Source organism: Mus caroli, unplaced genomic scaffold (genome assembly GCF_978045245.1).
Source record: "Mus caroli unplaced genomic scaffold, Mus_caroli_1 scaffold_8, whole genome shotgun sequence".
In the NCBI taxonomy this organism is placed as follows: domain Eukaryota; kingdom Metazoa; phylum Chordata; class Mammalia; order Rodentia; family Muridae; genus Mus; species Mus caroli.
In genome coordinates, this window is record NW_028227263.1 from 90,393,717 (window position 1) to 90,411,166 (window position 17,450).

Below are 17,450 nucleotides of genomic sequence, written 5' to 3' on the forward strand. Positions count from 1 at the left end.
GCATGCTTCCTGCCATGGCAATAATGGAATAAACCTCTGTACTGTAAGCCAGACCCCCCAAACTTATGAAATGTTCCTTTATAAGGGTTGTTATGGCCATGGTGTCTATTCACAGTAATAAAACCCTAACTAAAACACAGTGGTACGATTTTTTTTTCTTATTTTATTTTTGAGCCTTTGACCTGAGTGGCTTCACATTAGGAGGTCCCTACTTACAATGGAATACGTTTGGGTTGATATGAAAATTGCAGTTTTCTAATCACGGATATTTAAGGAAAAACATTAACAGAATGTAAAGAGAGAAAAACTTAAGCATTAACAAGCAATATTTGTGAATATCATGCACGGGGGTCTGTCAAAAGAAAGGCCTTGACCAAAACAACCTCAGAAGGAATCACAAATTAAAGGGAGAAATTAAAGGGAGAGCCTAGAAGGATGGTGTCCTTCCCTGAACAGATAAGGTCAGTCTCTTAACAATATAGCAAGGTCTACCTTAAGAAAAGCCAAAAATCAAATTAAAACAGCCATCCAATTGATTTCAGTCCTGAGGGAAGTGAGTGTGGCCATCTCACCCTACTGGGATCATACAATAGGACTCAGAATCTAGTCCTCAAAGAGAAGAGAGTTCTAGGCACAGGATCACAAGTCAAGGAGGACGTGACAATGCTCAGGCTTGGTGAGGCCAATCTCTAAGTCATGGCAGTGAACCCTGATGGCTATGACTACATGGAACAGGAAGCCTGGGACTCAGAGCCCCTGGCCCAGCAGTTGAACTCATGAACTTTGGACACCAGAGAAGAACAGTTTTACTCAGAGGGTTGAGCTCTGTGTAGAATGAATGAAAAGCAAGGCAGTCCTTAAATTTAAGTGTGTGTTGTATGTGTTGAGGTGGGATTGGGGGACCCACAAACAAACTGTAATCAGAATTCAGAAGTATTTGTCTGAGCACATTTTAAAAACAAAAATAAATATAGATATCAATGGTGAGTTTTACATAAAACTTTCAATTCAGTGTCTCATACATAAAATGTCAAGAAGGAGAAAGGATGAGAAGTCTCCATAAAGGTTCTGTTCTCTCGGTGTGCTGACAGACTGTACAAGGGCTGTGGAAAATTGCTCTGGCTCCAGCTTCTTGTTGCTTCCAGTCCACTGACAGGTTCCAAAGCTTGAATGGCTTTGGTTTGGAGGCTTATCACTGGCTATAAAGCCTATTTCAGAGGAAGTGGTATCTTATAAAATGTTGTATCAGAGAAAGATCTTAAGAATGGTATCGCTGACAGATTGATGGGTAAAGCTCAAGAAACTCTTGCTAATGCTTGTTGAAAAGCTGAGATCATCTGCATTTCTACAAATATCAGGGCAGCAAAGCCTTTGGAAGGTGTTCAGTGATCAAGGAGCTGGGTTTGGCCACTGTGCTCTGTGATATGAATGTAGGTATGAGCACACTTAAGTTGGAGAACTTGAATCTAGGGATCAAGGGAGACCAGGGAGGGCAGTGGTGAGTGCAGGTCCTTAGCCAAGCACCTGGAGGCTCTGCCTTGGTGCTCTGCATCACCTCAGAAGAGAGGGTGGAAACCACACCCCACAACCATGATTTTTTTTAGAAGTAAAAACTTTACTCAGTGGGTTATGAAAAACAAATAATAAAAGAGGAAATAAAGTTGGGAGGTGGTGGGGTTAAGTCTAGATAGAGGAAAGCATCAAAGTGAATATAATCAAAATATATTGGAAACAGGTATGAAAATTTAAAACAATTAGTAAAAAGACCATGTTTTAAATGTCTAGTTTCTAAAATTGTATAGAGCCCGTAAGGAAATAGAAAAATGTCCCTACTATAAAAAAAAAATAAAACTGGAATAGAAATTATTGTTGAAGGGGCTAGGGAAATAACTTAGCTAGTAAAGTGCTTGCTGTGCAAGCACAAAATTGTGCCTGAAATAGATGTTTCTCTGGGACAATGGAGACCAGTGAGTTTCTGGTTTCTAGGGAATAAAAAAACCTGAGATTGTCCTCTGGTCTTTTAGTGCACAAGCACATATAAACAAATACACACTCATATGAGAACACACACACACTCACACATCACTAAAGATTCCCAGATGTTAGATATACTAGTAAAAAAAAATTTATGTCTGCTCTATTTAGCACTTTGAAAAATGTATAGGAAATCATATCTAAATAATTAAATGAAAATATGCTAATCAGATCTCATAAAAGTAGTTAAAAGATAGAACCTACTTTAAAAGAACCCAATTGAAGTCTTAGCCTTGAAAAGTACAATGTCTACAATTAAAAATTTCATCAGTGGAGTGAATGAGTTTGAGCAGATAGAACAAAGTGGAGATCTCCCAGTGATCAGCATTAAGTTCACACTGATGGAGCCAAGCATGAAGAAAGAACCAATGAAGGCATCAGTGGTTTCCAGATGAACTGTGGGGTGAATAGAAAGAAGACAGATGATATGCCAGACCATGGAACTACATAGACAGCACCAATGACAAACACATGCCATATGTGTTTGCCTAATCCATAGACTATATAACAATCTATAAAGTGAAGTATGTAATAAAAACTGTGAGTTCTGACTGATAATGATATGTCTATTTGTGCAAGTGATCAATTGTAACAAGTATACCAACAAATGTGGTTGCTGTTAGTGGGATATGGAATATATGTGTAGAAAACAGTGGTATATAAGTCCTCCTTCCAGTTGTTTACAAAATAACAACTTCTCTAAATAACATAAAATAAATTAAAAAAAAAAGATGTTTCTGGAGATACCTGTCTTCTATGGTGTGGATGATAGATGATAGATAGATAGATAGATAGATAGATAGATAGATAGATAGATAGATAGATAGATTATATACTTATCTATGGGTGTAATAATAAATGTTTATAGACTATTGTTAGGGATTATGTTGGTTTAGCAAGTTAATGGTTGAGATTCTCCTCTCAAAATTATGACTCTACTAGCATAACTGTTAGCTGGGTTCCTAGTACTAAGCATACCTTTTCTCTTGCTGAGTGGATCTAAAGATCAATTAGAGAACAATTCATTACCTCCAAGTTGTATATGCCACTACTGCACTTTTAGGGTTATCATGCCATGCTGGTAATTGAATTGGTTAATAGGTATCATAGTTGGCTAAAATTGTTGGTTGCCTTCCTTCCTTAGAAGCTTCCGTGATGCCTTCAGATATCATGAAAGCTAGAACTCAAGGAGGGGGCATTCAGGTCAGTTCCAGCTATAGGGTTTCTAGACTTTGCTTCTGATTTGTGTATTATCTTCAGCAATAAAGTCTCATCTTTCACCTCTGGGGAGGTAATCAAAGGCAGCAACAACAGGTTATATTTTGGAGCCAGGCAGACAGTATTGACCAACAATTCAAATGAGGGCTTCTCATGGCTGGTATTGGTATTTTTGTTAGGTGGTCTTTGGAGAAAGCATCATCAGCCTATGTGAGAAAAGTTCATTAAAATCTATATATGTATAGGCATACATAAAATCATATATGTAATGACATCTACATGGTGCAAATAAAGCAGTCTTGGTTAATGAATGTCAGACTTAGGCCAGGATGACAAAACTGGTGCTTATGCTAACATTGGAAAATACCTCCTCTCTTGGAAGGTCAACTCATCATCATGGTTCAGGTTAAAGAAACATAGTCCTATTTACTGCACCCATAGAAACGTGGCCAGGCTCCTAGCTAAATAATTCTTTGTTCATCATTAAGACAAGTGTCAGGAGCCACTTGTCCTTTGACTTGTGGAGTTTCTGTGTCTCTAAAAAAACAGAACTTAAAATTGTAACTACTACAAGGTGATCAGAAACAAATTTTGACATAATGTTTTATGAATCTAAATTTGCAGGTGTTAATATCTTCTCTGCTTTTAGATGGCTACCCCAAAGAAGAAATGGTTTATCGTTGGAGGAAAAATTCAGTTGAGGCAGCTGATCAGAAATCATGGCGGCTCTATCAGTTTGACTTCATGGGCCTCAGAAACACTACAGAAATCGTGACAACATCTGCAGGTAGGAGCACTTAATTAAGTCAGCTTTTAGGCCAACAGGGAAATTTGACCTTGATCCCCTGTGTCCCAACCTCCAGGCAAGCCCTGGTAGACTTCCATTTGTATGTTTATGCTGAATCTTAGCAAGGAGCACCCAGGACCATGTTTTAGGCAAAACAGCTGATTCAAAGATGGAAATATGTTCAAGGTTTAAATTTGGGTAGGATAGAACTGACTTATGTTTTTGAATAAAGTCTGTGGAGACATTATATCTGTGCACCTAACTACATTGCTCAAGACTGGCTGGTATGTAACCCTACTGCAATGCTTAGGGCTGTGAGACTTATGAATCGGGTTTATACCAATGTCGCAGATTGTTCTTCGCTGACTTCCCTGAAACTCGGGTGACACTCAGAATTCACAAATAAAAGGATCTGATGAAACATGTTTTTAACAATACATTCTAGTTTTTCCTTTATTACTATAAAATAAGAAAAATTTGATTTTTTGATACATTGAGAACAAATATCATATTGATCATTTATACATAAAATATATCAGCAATTATATGACAAGTAGTCTGGATAAATTTATGTTTTATGTTCGTGTCCTTCTTCCTACTTGGTATTTAGTAGTTGTAATCAACTATCTTTTCATTGACTTTCTTCTGGAAGGTATAAAGTGGAGTTAGATTATTTCCTAAAGATCTTACTATTTGCTAATGTGAAAATAATTTGCTCTTAAAATCCCATAATAAATAACTTTATTGATGCCTAGAACAATATATCAGCTTTTTAATTGATTAAACAATTAAGTATATCTAATTGAAAAATTACATAGAAGTCATATATGTATTCAGAAGGGCACTGAAGAACTAGCAAATAAAAGATGAAAGGGAAAGATTTCTTACAGGTGTCCCCATGCTACAGTTGAGAGGTAGACCTGTATACGTGATAAAGGTTAGAAGGATGAAGGGTCATACCTTCTATAAGTTGACTGTGGTGGCAGTAAGAAGGGAGATGCTTAAAGCAATGCCTTCCCACCTCTTACACAAAAATAATTGCATAATAATGCATAAATATATGGCCTGCTGACCAAACCCAAAGGAAAAACAAATAAAGACAGAAAGAGACAAAGAGATGACTAAAACAATGAAATTACTCAACAATAGCTTTAGGATAGAAATAAATTCTTTTTGTGAGAACAGAAGATGACTTGGGTGTGGCGGGACATGCCTTTAATCTTAGTGCTTGAGATCAGGGTGAATCTCTATGAGTTCAAGGCCAGTCAGGTCTACATAAAAAAAAGTATGGATAATTTCATGAGAACACTATTTTATATTTTTAAAAAAGCAAGAAATACAACCACTTAGAAATTTAAAAAAGAAAGCTCCAGAATTTTTAAATTTAAGATGCAAAAATATCATACAACAAAATCAGAAGTAAAAATTATAGTTATAAACCCTAAAGCTGATCAGTAGAAGGCATCAAATCTAAGCAATAATAATTTAGAGGTAGGCAGTGAATGAGTCAGTGAGATAACATATGACGTTTTCCTGTGTCTTTGGTTTTAAAATTATGTAAACCTAAAGAGGAGTGGGGTTCATACACATTAAATTAAAAGAGGGGAAGAATTGTCCTAAATAGATAGAAAATGTGAATTTGCATGTTCAACAATACTGTCCAGTCCTATGAGTGAGTGCAAAGAAAGTCAGTAGACTGCCAAACAGCAAGCTGGAAATGTGTATTTAAGTACCTAGAGGAAAAGACACAAGCAAAACTAAGAGAGATGTCTGACTTTATACCAGGATGCATGACAACATGCACACACTGAGATTGCAAGCATGAACAAATCAGAGAACCTTACTTACAGCCAACTTGCCAATACAAATAAAGGGAAACTAATGTTTTCAGACTAAAGAAGATGGGGATGAAGAATTTGGTACTGAGAGCCTCATAATGAGCTACCACCCCTTCAAAGACACTTGCAAGCTAACCCATTCCCTGGCTGTATCACAATTTCTAAAACTGTCCAGGATTGTTAGTTAACTTTTCTAAGCAATATAGTCAGGACACCTGATATTCTTTTTCAATGTGCTGTATGATCTGCTGTGGTGCTGGATGCACAAAGCTATGCAGAACAGGTTCAGACTTGCAGTGACCCATCCTGCAGGGAGCTAGGATGAGAGCCATCTTCTGCCGCTCAGAAGGGGTTTGGTTGTAGAAGCCAGGCTTTCAAACACACTCTCACCTCAGACGATGAGATCAAACAGAAGCCTAGGGCCCGAAATTAATTGCTTTAATATCTTTTCTTTTGGTGTAGATTTCACTGGCAGGCTCTGGCGGGGTCCCAGGGAGAGGCCAGTTGTCAGTCAAAGGGAAGGCCGCTCTTCCAGCACTGTGACTAAAGCATCACAGCGTAATGTGCACAGCTGATATTTCTGAAGTTTATTCATGCTTTAAGTTTAGTAGCAACTCATGGTACTTCCCCAAAGTCCACAAACACCACTGTGTGTATGAAGTTTAGATATTGCCAGTGCTGAAGATAAAGCTTTAAAATGCTTCCCCGGCCATCTGCTCTAAGCAGAGAGGGCAGGTGAGGAACCCTAGGGCCAGATGGCCATACCTTGTTTGAACTGCACTGTGCCACTTATATGGTATTTGGCCCTGGGCAGCTCCTGTGAGCATCCCAAAATGAGCTTACCTGGTATTGATGCGGGAGAAAAATTGAGGTAATAAAATTGATACAATAAAGAATTTACGGATAAAGTTGCTTAGGGAAAATTAAGTTACATGAAGTTGAATGTATCTAAGGAGCACTGCCTCCAATATGACTGGGAGATAAGTAATACAGTGGCCATGTTTGTTAGCTGAAGGAACAGTCACTCCATTCTGACTAGAGATAAATAGGACACTGACCAAGGCCTGTTAAGAAACCATAGGAAGAAAACATTGTACCAGAGTTGAAGTTTAGGACTGCTGAGAAAGTTTCTGCTTCTGTTTGTTCACTAAGTTTGACCTCCAATTAGGTTCTGTTTCTATAGCAGAAGGAGACAACGCTGACATACAACAGGACATTAGGCCTATCTCCTTATCAAAAACCAGGCCTTTAAGGGGCAGCTCAGGGGGAGAGGGCAGCATAGGATGACAGACACTATAACATCCTGCTCGACTAAAAAGTCTCCACTTCTCTTAACAATGGCATAATTCTGCCAGTTGAGCAAGAGAATACTGGTGTACTTAAGAAACAATTCTGGCCATATCTTTGCTGTAAGAATCTCCCATCTGCCCAGGTAGACAGACTTGAAATTTCCTGTGCCTATTTAACTTGTTGAAAGTGTAACCTGGGTTTAGGATGAGAAAACGATCTAAGGGTGACAGCATATATGAAATACACAAGCCTAAGTTGTATACAACTTAGTAAAGTCTGTTTGTGGCTACCTCTTCTTGGGGCATTAACCAGAAATGGCCATGAGGTATCATTAAAAGAGTTTGCCTTGATTTTCTTTTCCTGAGTGTGTAGAGTATGAAATTCTCACTGGGCGTGAGGTGGGAATTTCAGCCTCAGAGTGCAGCCTCTGACAGTTCCTGTGACCATAACAATGAAGAGGAAACTGTTTTCTCTTTTGGTAGCTATTGTGAATTTCAGTGAGCTAACCTATGTCAAGTGCATAGCTGTCATCTATAAATAGAAATAATATCTATTATTATTATTATTGTTGCCTGAAGGCATTTGCTGTGAGGGAGAGTCAAGGTATTTATGCATTGGCTTTCTTTACTAAATAGTCCATTAATTTACGTGCTAGCATTTAATTCAGTAAGGCACATTTTAACAGGGATATATGGTGAGATTTATAACTTGAATGAGAATAGAAATATGTGTTTAAATACCTCTCATAGAATAAAGTGAAACTTCAATCTCTTCACATTTACCTCAATGCTGTCTGGAAAATAAATCACTCCAGGTTCATAGTTATCATTCTAAATATAGTGGCAGTCTCTTTGACTATAAGATTGAGTGGGAAAAAAACCCCTCAAAATCTACCAAGTCATCCTTCCTCTATAATTCCCAGAGGAAAGTGGGAATCCTCTGCTTGGTATAATGATCCTTTCCACTAAAAGATGAAAATTCATGATTGAATTCAAAAATGAACATATGTATCCCTTTAAAATCATATTTAATTAACTGTTCTTACCACCAGACCAAAGTTTAATTTTTACACTTAATACGGAGGTAAGAATATTTGCTTGTAACATTTTATGCCTTTTGTTTGGTCCTTGCTGAACCTGCTGACTAGCACAGTGTGTATCAGTGTCTTTATTCATAGAGGAAGGTAGGCCTGGCAGGCTGCAGGCATGGCCTCCAGCAGCACACACACTATGAGCCTTGCCTGAGTTTAGGCTCTCACTGTGATGTCAATCATTTTTACCATAGCAATACTGCAAGAAAGATTTCATCTTATTAACAGGACCTGACCCTCAGTTTTCAGGGAACCTAGCAAAATAATTAAGCCAGAAAAAGCACTTGGATGCGAAACCAGAAGGACAGGGAGATTTCCCACTGCTGCAAGCTCCTACCTCCAATGCGTGGGCAGCGCTGCTGGGCCTGGGCCTGAAGCTTTTCTTACCATTCTGACAAGCCCAAACCAGTCGTTTTCTTCTTTAATTTTTTCCCACTGATATAAGGTTTGTGTGATTTTGCTTTTTCAAAGGCTTGATATCAAACTGTGTTGGTCTTATCTATTGTTCCTTGGTACTCAAAGCCTTTTTAAATCAGTGCATGAAACTCTTAAGGTATGAGCTTAATCCAGAGCTGCACGGTGTTGTGATCAGCCCTTTTATCAGGACTAATTATGCTGAACTTAGAACAAAACTTCTTTTATGGAAAGTAGCTAGCAGTTTTAATGAGACTTGAAGATTTAGCTGGGAGTGTCGCACGACTCCCTCCATGTGTCTTAAGCAGAGGGATCTGGCTTTTTCTTTCTTTTGCAATAAATTCGCAGATAAAGAGAGTTAATGAAATGATACACTCTGCTCTTGCTTCATTCTCAGAAAAATCTGAGAATGGTGTGAAATTAGTACCACTGACCCCTAGAACAATGGAAAATGGTTAATCCTGGGGACTGCCCACCAAGCCATTAGCATTGTTGTGGAAAGTCTATGGGAGGCAGGATAGTTGCATATGGTTATTTGATCATGGTCCCTTGCTAGATCAGATCTCTTTGCTTGTTGGTGTCAGTGTGTATGTGCATATATGTGAGTATGTACATGTTATAGTGTGCTGTATCACAACACAACTTCCACCATGTAGGTTTCAGGGATTCAACCCACCTTGCCAAGTTTGGTGACAAATATCCTTATTGTCTGGGCCACCTTATCAATCCACAGATATCTTCTTTTTTTGTTATTTTCTTTATTTATATTTCAAATGTTATCCCCTTTGCTGGTCCCCCCTTCCAGAAACCCTCTATCCAATCCTCCCTTCCCTGCTTCTATGAAGGTGTTCCTCCATCCACCCACCCACCCAAGCCTATCTCCCCACCTACCATTCTCCTACACTGGGTCATCTTTCTTACTGTCTTTTTTTTTGTTTGTTTTACTGAAGCCAAAATGTACTTTAGAGAAGGGGTTACAGAGCTCTTTGTAGATTCCAAGGAGTGCAGCTTTTAAATTTTTTTTTCTTGATGTAGAACAGACCATGTTCCTAGCCTATGTTTATTTGCTCTTATATTGATAAAGGAACCAGTGACAACAGTGTATCTGAATTCACCTTGTTCCTGTAAACCACGTGCCCTGACATAACTTTTACCCATGAGATTCTGTGTCTTTAATCCAGAAACTGTACAACAGACTGAAGAAAAAGATGCAGCATTATTTAATAAGGAAAAATAAGTTAGTCACTTTGAACCAAAGAAAAATGCTTACACTAGTATATAAGGTGGAAGAGACTCATAATTTTACCAGTTCTGTTTTGGCCATGAATTTGCTGAAACTACAGAAATTCCAATGATCATCTCCTGGCATCTCTGGAACATGATCACCTTCTAACATCAATAGTACACATTCCAAATGTTTATTATTTAAACTTTCTAATCTTTACAATCACAGAAAATATTTTTAAATCTGTCATTCATTGTTAGAATATATATATATATTATAGAATTTTGTTTCCCTCAAGTATGTTATATTTATATAAAAATTTGATGTTATATTTTTTACAAACTCCAAAGTGGAAAAGAAGTATAATGATGAGAGTTTTTAAAATAAGATTTAACTTTCATCAATTCTTCTTCATAGTAAAAACCACAGTAATGTTAGGCAGATGAGTTCTAAAACAATTCTTGAATAGCTAGCTCATGCAGTTCACTTTATCAGTGTAGAAGTGGAAGGCTTTCATAAAACTTTGTATGATGGATTATACTTGAAAGAATTATATAGGATGTTTTCCTCAAAGGTTTTAGAATAAAGGAGAAAAAAAGAAAATAGGATTAAAACAACCTTTCAGAAAATTGTAAACATTTTCTAAGGTGACCTTCTCAAGTTTGAAAAATGTAATTTTGAAGACTCAGATGTTTTTAGCAATGTCCTTGCATTTAGCCAGGGTCTATCAGTATACACAGCTCTGTGAGTGATCTGACATCAGTCTCCTCCAGCTGGAGCTGGGGCATAATAGTAGCTAAGTGTTAGGACATATTAATCTTCCTAGTTATAAAGAACAGTTGGCACTGGTGTCTCAGGGAGAGGGATAGAAAGGGCTTGTTTATGGCCTGTGTGATAAGAAGTCTGAGAGGGGGAGACCTTGTTTCTAGTTACCAGGCACAGTGACTTTTCAAGTAATGGGAATTAAGAATATTTAATTTTCTCAAATATTTGTCTGAATCAAATGTTATGATCATGTGATTTTATTTTTCCTTTTTAAACTTTAACATGGTGGATTTTCAAATACCAAACAAACCTCAAGCCCCTGAAATAAATTCCATTTATTCATCATATGTAATTATTTTGTGTGTGTGTTGGTATGTATCACTGACTACATATACATATATATGTGTTATGTTGTTTATATAACAAATATCTGCTGGTTTTTAAGAGGTATACAGAAGTACTCATGAACTATACATTTATCTCTAGTTTTCTATTTTCCCTGGTTTTGAAGTAAGGCTAATGCTGGCTTTGTAGAGTGAAAAGAAAACTGTTTTTGCTTGATGTTTTCTAGAAGAGATCAAGTAGAATTGGTGTTAATTTTCCTTTTCTGAGCTTATAATTTAATTATGAGATCTCTCTCTGTCTTTCCTTCCTCTAAAACCTCCCATATACATTTCCCTGCACTCCTTCATGGCCTGTTTTTTCATTCATTTTCCCCACATTTTTTATTAGATATTTTCTTCATTTACATTTCAAATGCTATCCCAAAAGTCCCCTATACCCTTCCCCCACCCTGCTCCCTACCCACCCACTCCCACTTCTTGGCCCTGGTGTTCCCCTCTACTGGGGCAGATAAAGTTTGCTAGACCAAGGGGCCTCTTTTCCCAATGATGGCCGACTAGGCTATCTTCTGCTACATATGCAGCTAGAGACACGCGCTCTGGGGGTACTGGTTAGTTCATATTGTTGTTCCACCTATAGGGTTGCAGACCTTTACTTACATATGGGTATGTATAAACATATATATCCTAAATATAACCTGCTCAGAACACACACTGCTACTTGTACGTATGTTTTCAGGGCTGGCAGACCCTTTGGCACTGAGCAGCCAATTGGTATGCTTTCTTTCAGGGAAGCTCACCTCTCCCACCCGCAGCTTTCTTTAGCTGTCTATAGTTCTTTTTTTAGGGTTGCTGCCTCCTGGGTTTTCCACATGCACTTGGACATACCCACTGGTGTCATCCTTAAGCTCATGTGTAGGCAGTCATGTTGGTAAGACTTCACGAGTGTAGCTTCTGACATTATTAGGAAACACAGTCTCACAGCAAACTCCCTGATCTTCTGCTTCTTACAACCTTTCCACCTTGTCTTCTGCAGCATTCCCTGAGCCTTAGATGTGGGAGTATTTGTAGATATATCTATTGGGTTGGAGCTCCAGGATTCTGCATTTTTGAATTGGAAATCAAAGTCACTACTCAACACTAGTGGAGTCATGGAAGAAAACCTACAACCACTAATTTAATAAGCCAGCATAATCCCTAACAATAGTATATAAACATTTATTATTATACCAACAAATAAATGTAGTTTTCATCAAAGAAACTTCTTTTTGCAATAGATAAAGACCACTAGAGAAATCATAAATATACAACCAAACAAAATGGAATATTAATTACTCTTTGAACATTGAGCATGTTCATCTGTGAAATAAGCTAACACTAAATTTGTCTTTGTGGATTTTTTTTAAGTTATAAACTTAATTTAATTCTTATAGGGCTATTCAAATGATATATCTCAGATTGATCATTTGTTCATGGTTAATTTAATTGAAATAGTCACATCTTGTTTGAAACAATGTGCATCAAATTAATTATACCCTTGAGTCCTAAAATCCACCTTTCATAACACAGATAGTTTTAATTAAATTAATTCTTAATTGAAAATAGATTCTTCACTCATATAATACACCCTGACCACAGTTTCCCCTCCCTCCACACCTCCCAGCTCCCATCACATCCCCTATGCTCCAGAGTCACTCCCCTTCCATTTGCTCTGCAGAAAAGAGCAGGCCTCCTTCCCAGGGAGGTCCATGTACCCCCTACTCCAGAACTCTCCTCTTTACCTAGCCTCTCTAGGTCTGTGTATTATAGCTTGATTATCATTTACTTAACAGCTTATATCCATTTATAAGTGGGTACCAACCATATTTTTCTTTCTAGGTCTGGGTAATCTCACCTGGGATGATTATTTTTCTAGTTGCATCCATTTGCGTGCAAATTTCAGGGTGTCATTTTTTAAAATGAGCTAAGTAATTCCTCATTGTATAAATGTACCACATTTTTTTTTATCCATTCTTCAGTGGAAGGACATCCAGGTTGTTCCCAGTTTCAGGCTTCTTATGAGTAAAGCTGTTATGAGCATAGTTTAGCAAGTGTCATTGTGATAGGATGGAGCGTTCTTTGGGTATATACTCCATTTCTGTGGCAGTGCAAACTTGTACAGCTACTATGGAATCAATATGGCAGTTTCTCAGAAAGAATGGTATTGATCTTCCTTAAGAACCAGCCATATCACTCTTGGGCATACACCCAATGGATACAGACAATGTGCTTCTCGCTCTCATCCATCTTCATACTTTCCAGAGTCCTTGCTCTGCTTTTTTGATTCTAGCCCAAACCATTTCTTTGTCAATGTCACTGATTTCTGTTCTTTATTTCTTACATTCTACTACATTCAGCTTTGGGGGGGGGGGTGAAGAAGAAGCTCAGTTTATTAATTCTAAGCAGTTTCCTAACTCTCAGATTCTTCTTTGATTTAATATCTCTTGTTTTCATTTACTTTGGTGTCTTTTTCACGTCCTTTGAGTCATTCACATGGACATTGACAAAGTCAAATTCTCAGTAACCTGAGATATCTGAACTGATATCTCCTTAGACTCCATTGTGATCAGAGACCACTGTGATGACAGATCGCCATTTTCTCTTTTTTTTCTCCCCAGTCTCTTTGGACAGAATGTTTTACACTCTGGTTAAACAGCTTTCCAAAGGCTGAGGAGGCCTGAAATTGGATGGCACTCTCAGGCTCTTTCCTTGTTTTCTTTTTTTTTTTTTCTTTTCTTTTCTTTTTTTTTTTTTTTTGTTCTATCAATTGTTGGCAGAGAAATGTCGGGCTCTCCAACTCTAATAGTGTCTTGTTTGTCTTCTTGTCCTATCAGATTTCCTTCAGATACTCTCTTGTTCTTGTGTCTGGCATATACACTGAAATGACTAGTTTGGAGATTTTACTTTTGACCAGGATTTCATTTTGATCCATTATTCAATCCAACTTATTTACAGTTTTAACATAAAATTTTTATTAAGGTGTAATCTGGAAATCAGAAATTTTGTCTTTGAATTAAATTGCTTGATTCATTTCCATTTAGTGTTACCAGTACGGTGTTGTCCGTTCCTTCCATTTTCCTCTCTGGTGCCCGTAGGTCACATGTCCTTCTAGTTTCTTCTTCCTACTTTATCAGGTTCTCCTTCAACCTTACACTGTCTTTCATCATTCTCTCACAATCTTCTAGAGATGTTTTTAAGGTTTATTTTTATTGAGGTGAATATGTGTCTGGATGAATGTTTTGAGTGTACAGATTCCTACAGAGACCAGAAGAGGGTGGAACTGCCCCTCGAGCTGTTGTGAACCACCTGTTGTGGTAACTAAACCTGGGTCCTGTAGGAGAGCAACAAGTGTTCTTAAGCACTGAGCAAACTGTCCAACACTTTATGTTACTTTGTCAGTGGTAGCTGGAGAAGATTCCCAGATAAACATGAATTTGTCAGTATTAGTTTTATAACAAACTACATCCACAATGATGGGGGACTTGATCTTGTATATCTTTATTCCTTTTAATTGTTTTAGGGCCACTGTGATCATTTGTATTATATCTATTTAAAGTACAAACTGAAAAATATAGCATTATCACTTTATATGGTTTATTTCCTTTAAGGAGGTTCAAAATAGATAGACAAATAAATATATATTGGACATTTTGGGTCAGTACAGTGACTCTAGATACTGATTCTCACTGTCATGCCCATGTTTTGTTATGCTATTATTTGCACATCTGTGTGTATTATCTTAGTTACTTTCCTCATCTCTGTGACAAACTGACTTACTTGAGTAACTTAATGAAGAAAGGCTTGTTTTGGCCCAGAGTTCCTGGGTATGCTCTATTAGAGTAAGAAAGTCAAGGTAGCAAGAGCTTGAAGCAACTGAATTTACTATAGCTATAATTAAGAAGTTGGGGGTGCTTGTATACAGCTTACTTAATTTTTATGCAGTACAGAATCCTAACCCAGGATCCTGACAAAGTAACCTAAAGGGTTGGACAGGCTGCTCAGTGCCTAAGAACACTTGTTACTCTTCCATAGGAGCCAGGTTTAATTCCTACAATTGGTAGTTCACAAGAGTTTGTACCCCCAGCTTGTACAATACTGGTCACATTTGTTAGGTCTTCCCTTCTCAATTGACATAATCATAATAATATTCCGTAGGTATACCAAAGCTCTGTCCCCTAGGGGATTACAGACATCATCAAGTGGAAATTGCTATTAACAGTCATAAGACCATATCTTGTCAACTTGATACCCAGACACATCACTTTAAATTATAACCCTTCACCCCTTGTCCTCAGAGACTCACAGTCATCTTATAATGCAAAATATAATCTACCTTCAAAATATTCTGTCTTCTATTTCTGTTTGGGCTTTCTCTTTCCTTCTGTTTCCAGGAACTTTGTGATCCCTTGAAGATGCTTTTGAGGATGTCTTAAAAGTCTTCATGTCAAGCCTTCATATTGGTGTCTCCTTAACATTAGTATATGGTATTAATTATCTTTCTTCACTCAAGTTCAAGTCTTTCTAGTTCTTATTTTAATTAACATGGTATGCAAATGGTTTTAGACTATGTACCCATTGTTAGGTAATTCATAAGTACAAATAATAGCTAACGTTTTTACGTGTGAAAGAATTAGTAACTGCATCACGTGGTGCCATGGTCATTTTTTTTCCTTTTTTTATTAGATATTTTCTTTATTTACATTTCAAATGTTTCCCTTTCCTAGTTTCCCCTCCAAAAATCCCCTATCCTCTCCCCCTTCCCTCTGCTCCCAAACCCACCCCCTCCCATTCCCAGTCCTGGCATTCCTTTTACTGGGACATAGAACCTTCACAGGAGCTAGGGCCTCGCCTCCCATTGATGACTGACTAGGCCATCCTCAGCTACATATACAGCAAGATCCACATGTCCCACTATGTGTTTTCTTTGATTGGTGGTTTAGTCCCAGGGAGCTCTGGGGGTACTGGTTAGTTCATATTGATGTTTCTCCTATGGGGCTTCAGACCCCTTCAGCTCCTTGGGTACTTTCTCTAGCTCCTTCATTTTGTCAGTGCCTGGCAAATACAGGATGCTCACAAGGTCACCATAGTCATTTTTATCTCAGGATCCGAGACTAAGGTTAAAACCCCTATTATTGACAAAAACAAACAAACAAACAAAAAACACTGTCTCATATGGGACAAAACAGGAGTGATCTTGTGGTATAGACATTGTTTATGCTTTGTCTGCCTTTCTGTTTCTGTATTGTTCTGTGGTAGCCGCTGAATGTCCTTGTCTAGTGATGATGCATTGTAGAGCATTTATGTTCAGGAGGTACATGACAAACCTAGCCACTTGCATAGACCAGCTCCCAGGAGTGTCAGTCCTTCTGGTCATACCAGCCAGCTCTCACGGACAAGTGCTTCCAGACTTCCTCATTCATAATGTGCCTCGTGTAAAATTGTTGCTTACACTGTTCTTTCAGTCAGTTTTAAACTCTGGGAATGCCAGATTAACTTTGCAAAAGTCTATTTTCTAAATTGTCTTTTGCTATTCTTTTTATGCAGAGTAATTCAATGGCTCTGTGCTCTTCCTAAGATTTTCACTTGTTCCAATAGTTAACTATCTGCTTTTACTGTTTCATGAAGAGCCTTGCAACTTGTATCCCATTATTTTCTCCTGGCTTGAGAATGCCACCATCAATCTGTATTCTTTCAGTGTGTCATGACTGAACTACAGTTCTCTCCCTTAGAACTTAGCAGGTGTTTAAGTGGTGTTCAAAAGATAGGAAAATCTAATATGAAAAAGATAATACGTGCAAAAATATAGTACAAGAACATTTACCTCACAGACTATGTGATCTGCCAGTTAAAGTGTTGTCTACTTCCCTAAGCCCCTTAGCATTGGCTCATGGCTGTTGTTAAACTTGGTCTGTAACTTTATTCATAAATGAGGCAAGCTTGCATCTTACTGTACTATGTATATATTTTATTTGCATTATTATAAAACTTCATCCTTCTTTTATGATGATATGTACATTTTGTATAGGAAGGTGGCATCCTCATCTTTTTATAACCATTTAATAGGCATTTTTCCTAAAGAATAAGACAGCAAACTGTGCTCTAGATGTAACTTACAGACTGAGTGATTGACTTATACTTTTCATACTATTTTCATTAATGATTTGAGAATGTTGTAGAACATACATTGATATGTACCCTTTAGTATTTGTCCTTCAACTCCTCCAAGATCTGCCCTCACCTCCCTATATATATAATTTCATGAGTTCTTTTTATTTTTGAAAAACAAGAAAATGTTTTAGAGTTCAGAAAATCATGCACTATTTTTACCATAAAATAGGTAGGTATTCTTTGTTTAAGGTAAAATTTCTTGTATTTTAACTTGATCATCATTATCTATTTCACATCCTTA

The 17,450-nt window shown here is 37.5% G+C and overlaps 1 protein-coding gene across 2 annotated transcripts in view; it reads left to right on the forward strand.

The window, feature by feature from the left end:
• Positions 1-17,450, forward strand: part of Gabrg3 (gamma-aminobutyric acid type A receptor subunit gamma3) — a 657,289-nt gene that overhangs the window by 593,961 nt on the left and 45,878 nt on the right. For both annotated transcript variants that reach the window (XM_029479966.2, XM_021166877.3), the window contains exon 6: positions 3,902-4,039. In XM_029479966.2, coding sequence (XP_029335826.1) covers positions 3,902-4,039 — 138 coding nt within the window. The remainder of the gene's footprint in view (positions 1-3,901; positions 4,040-17,450) is intronic.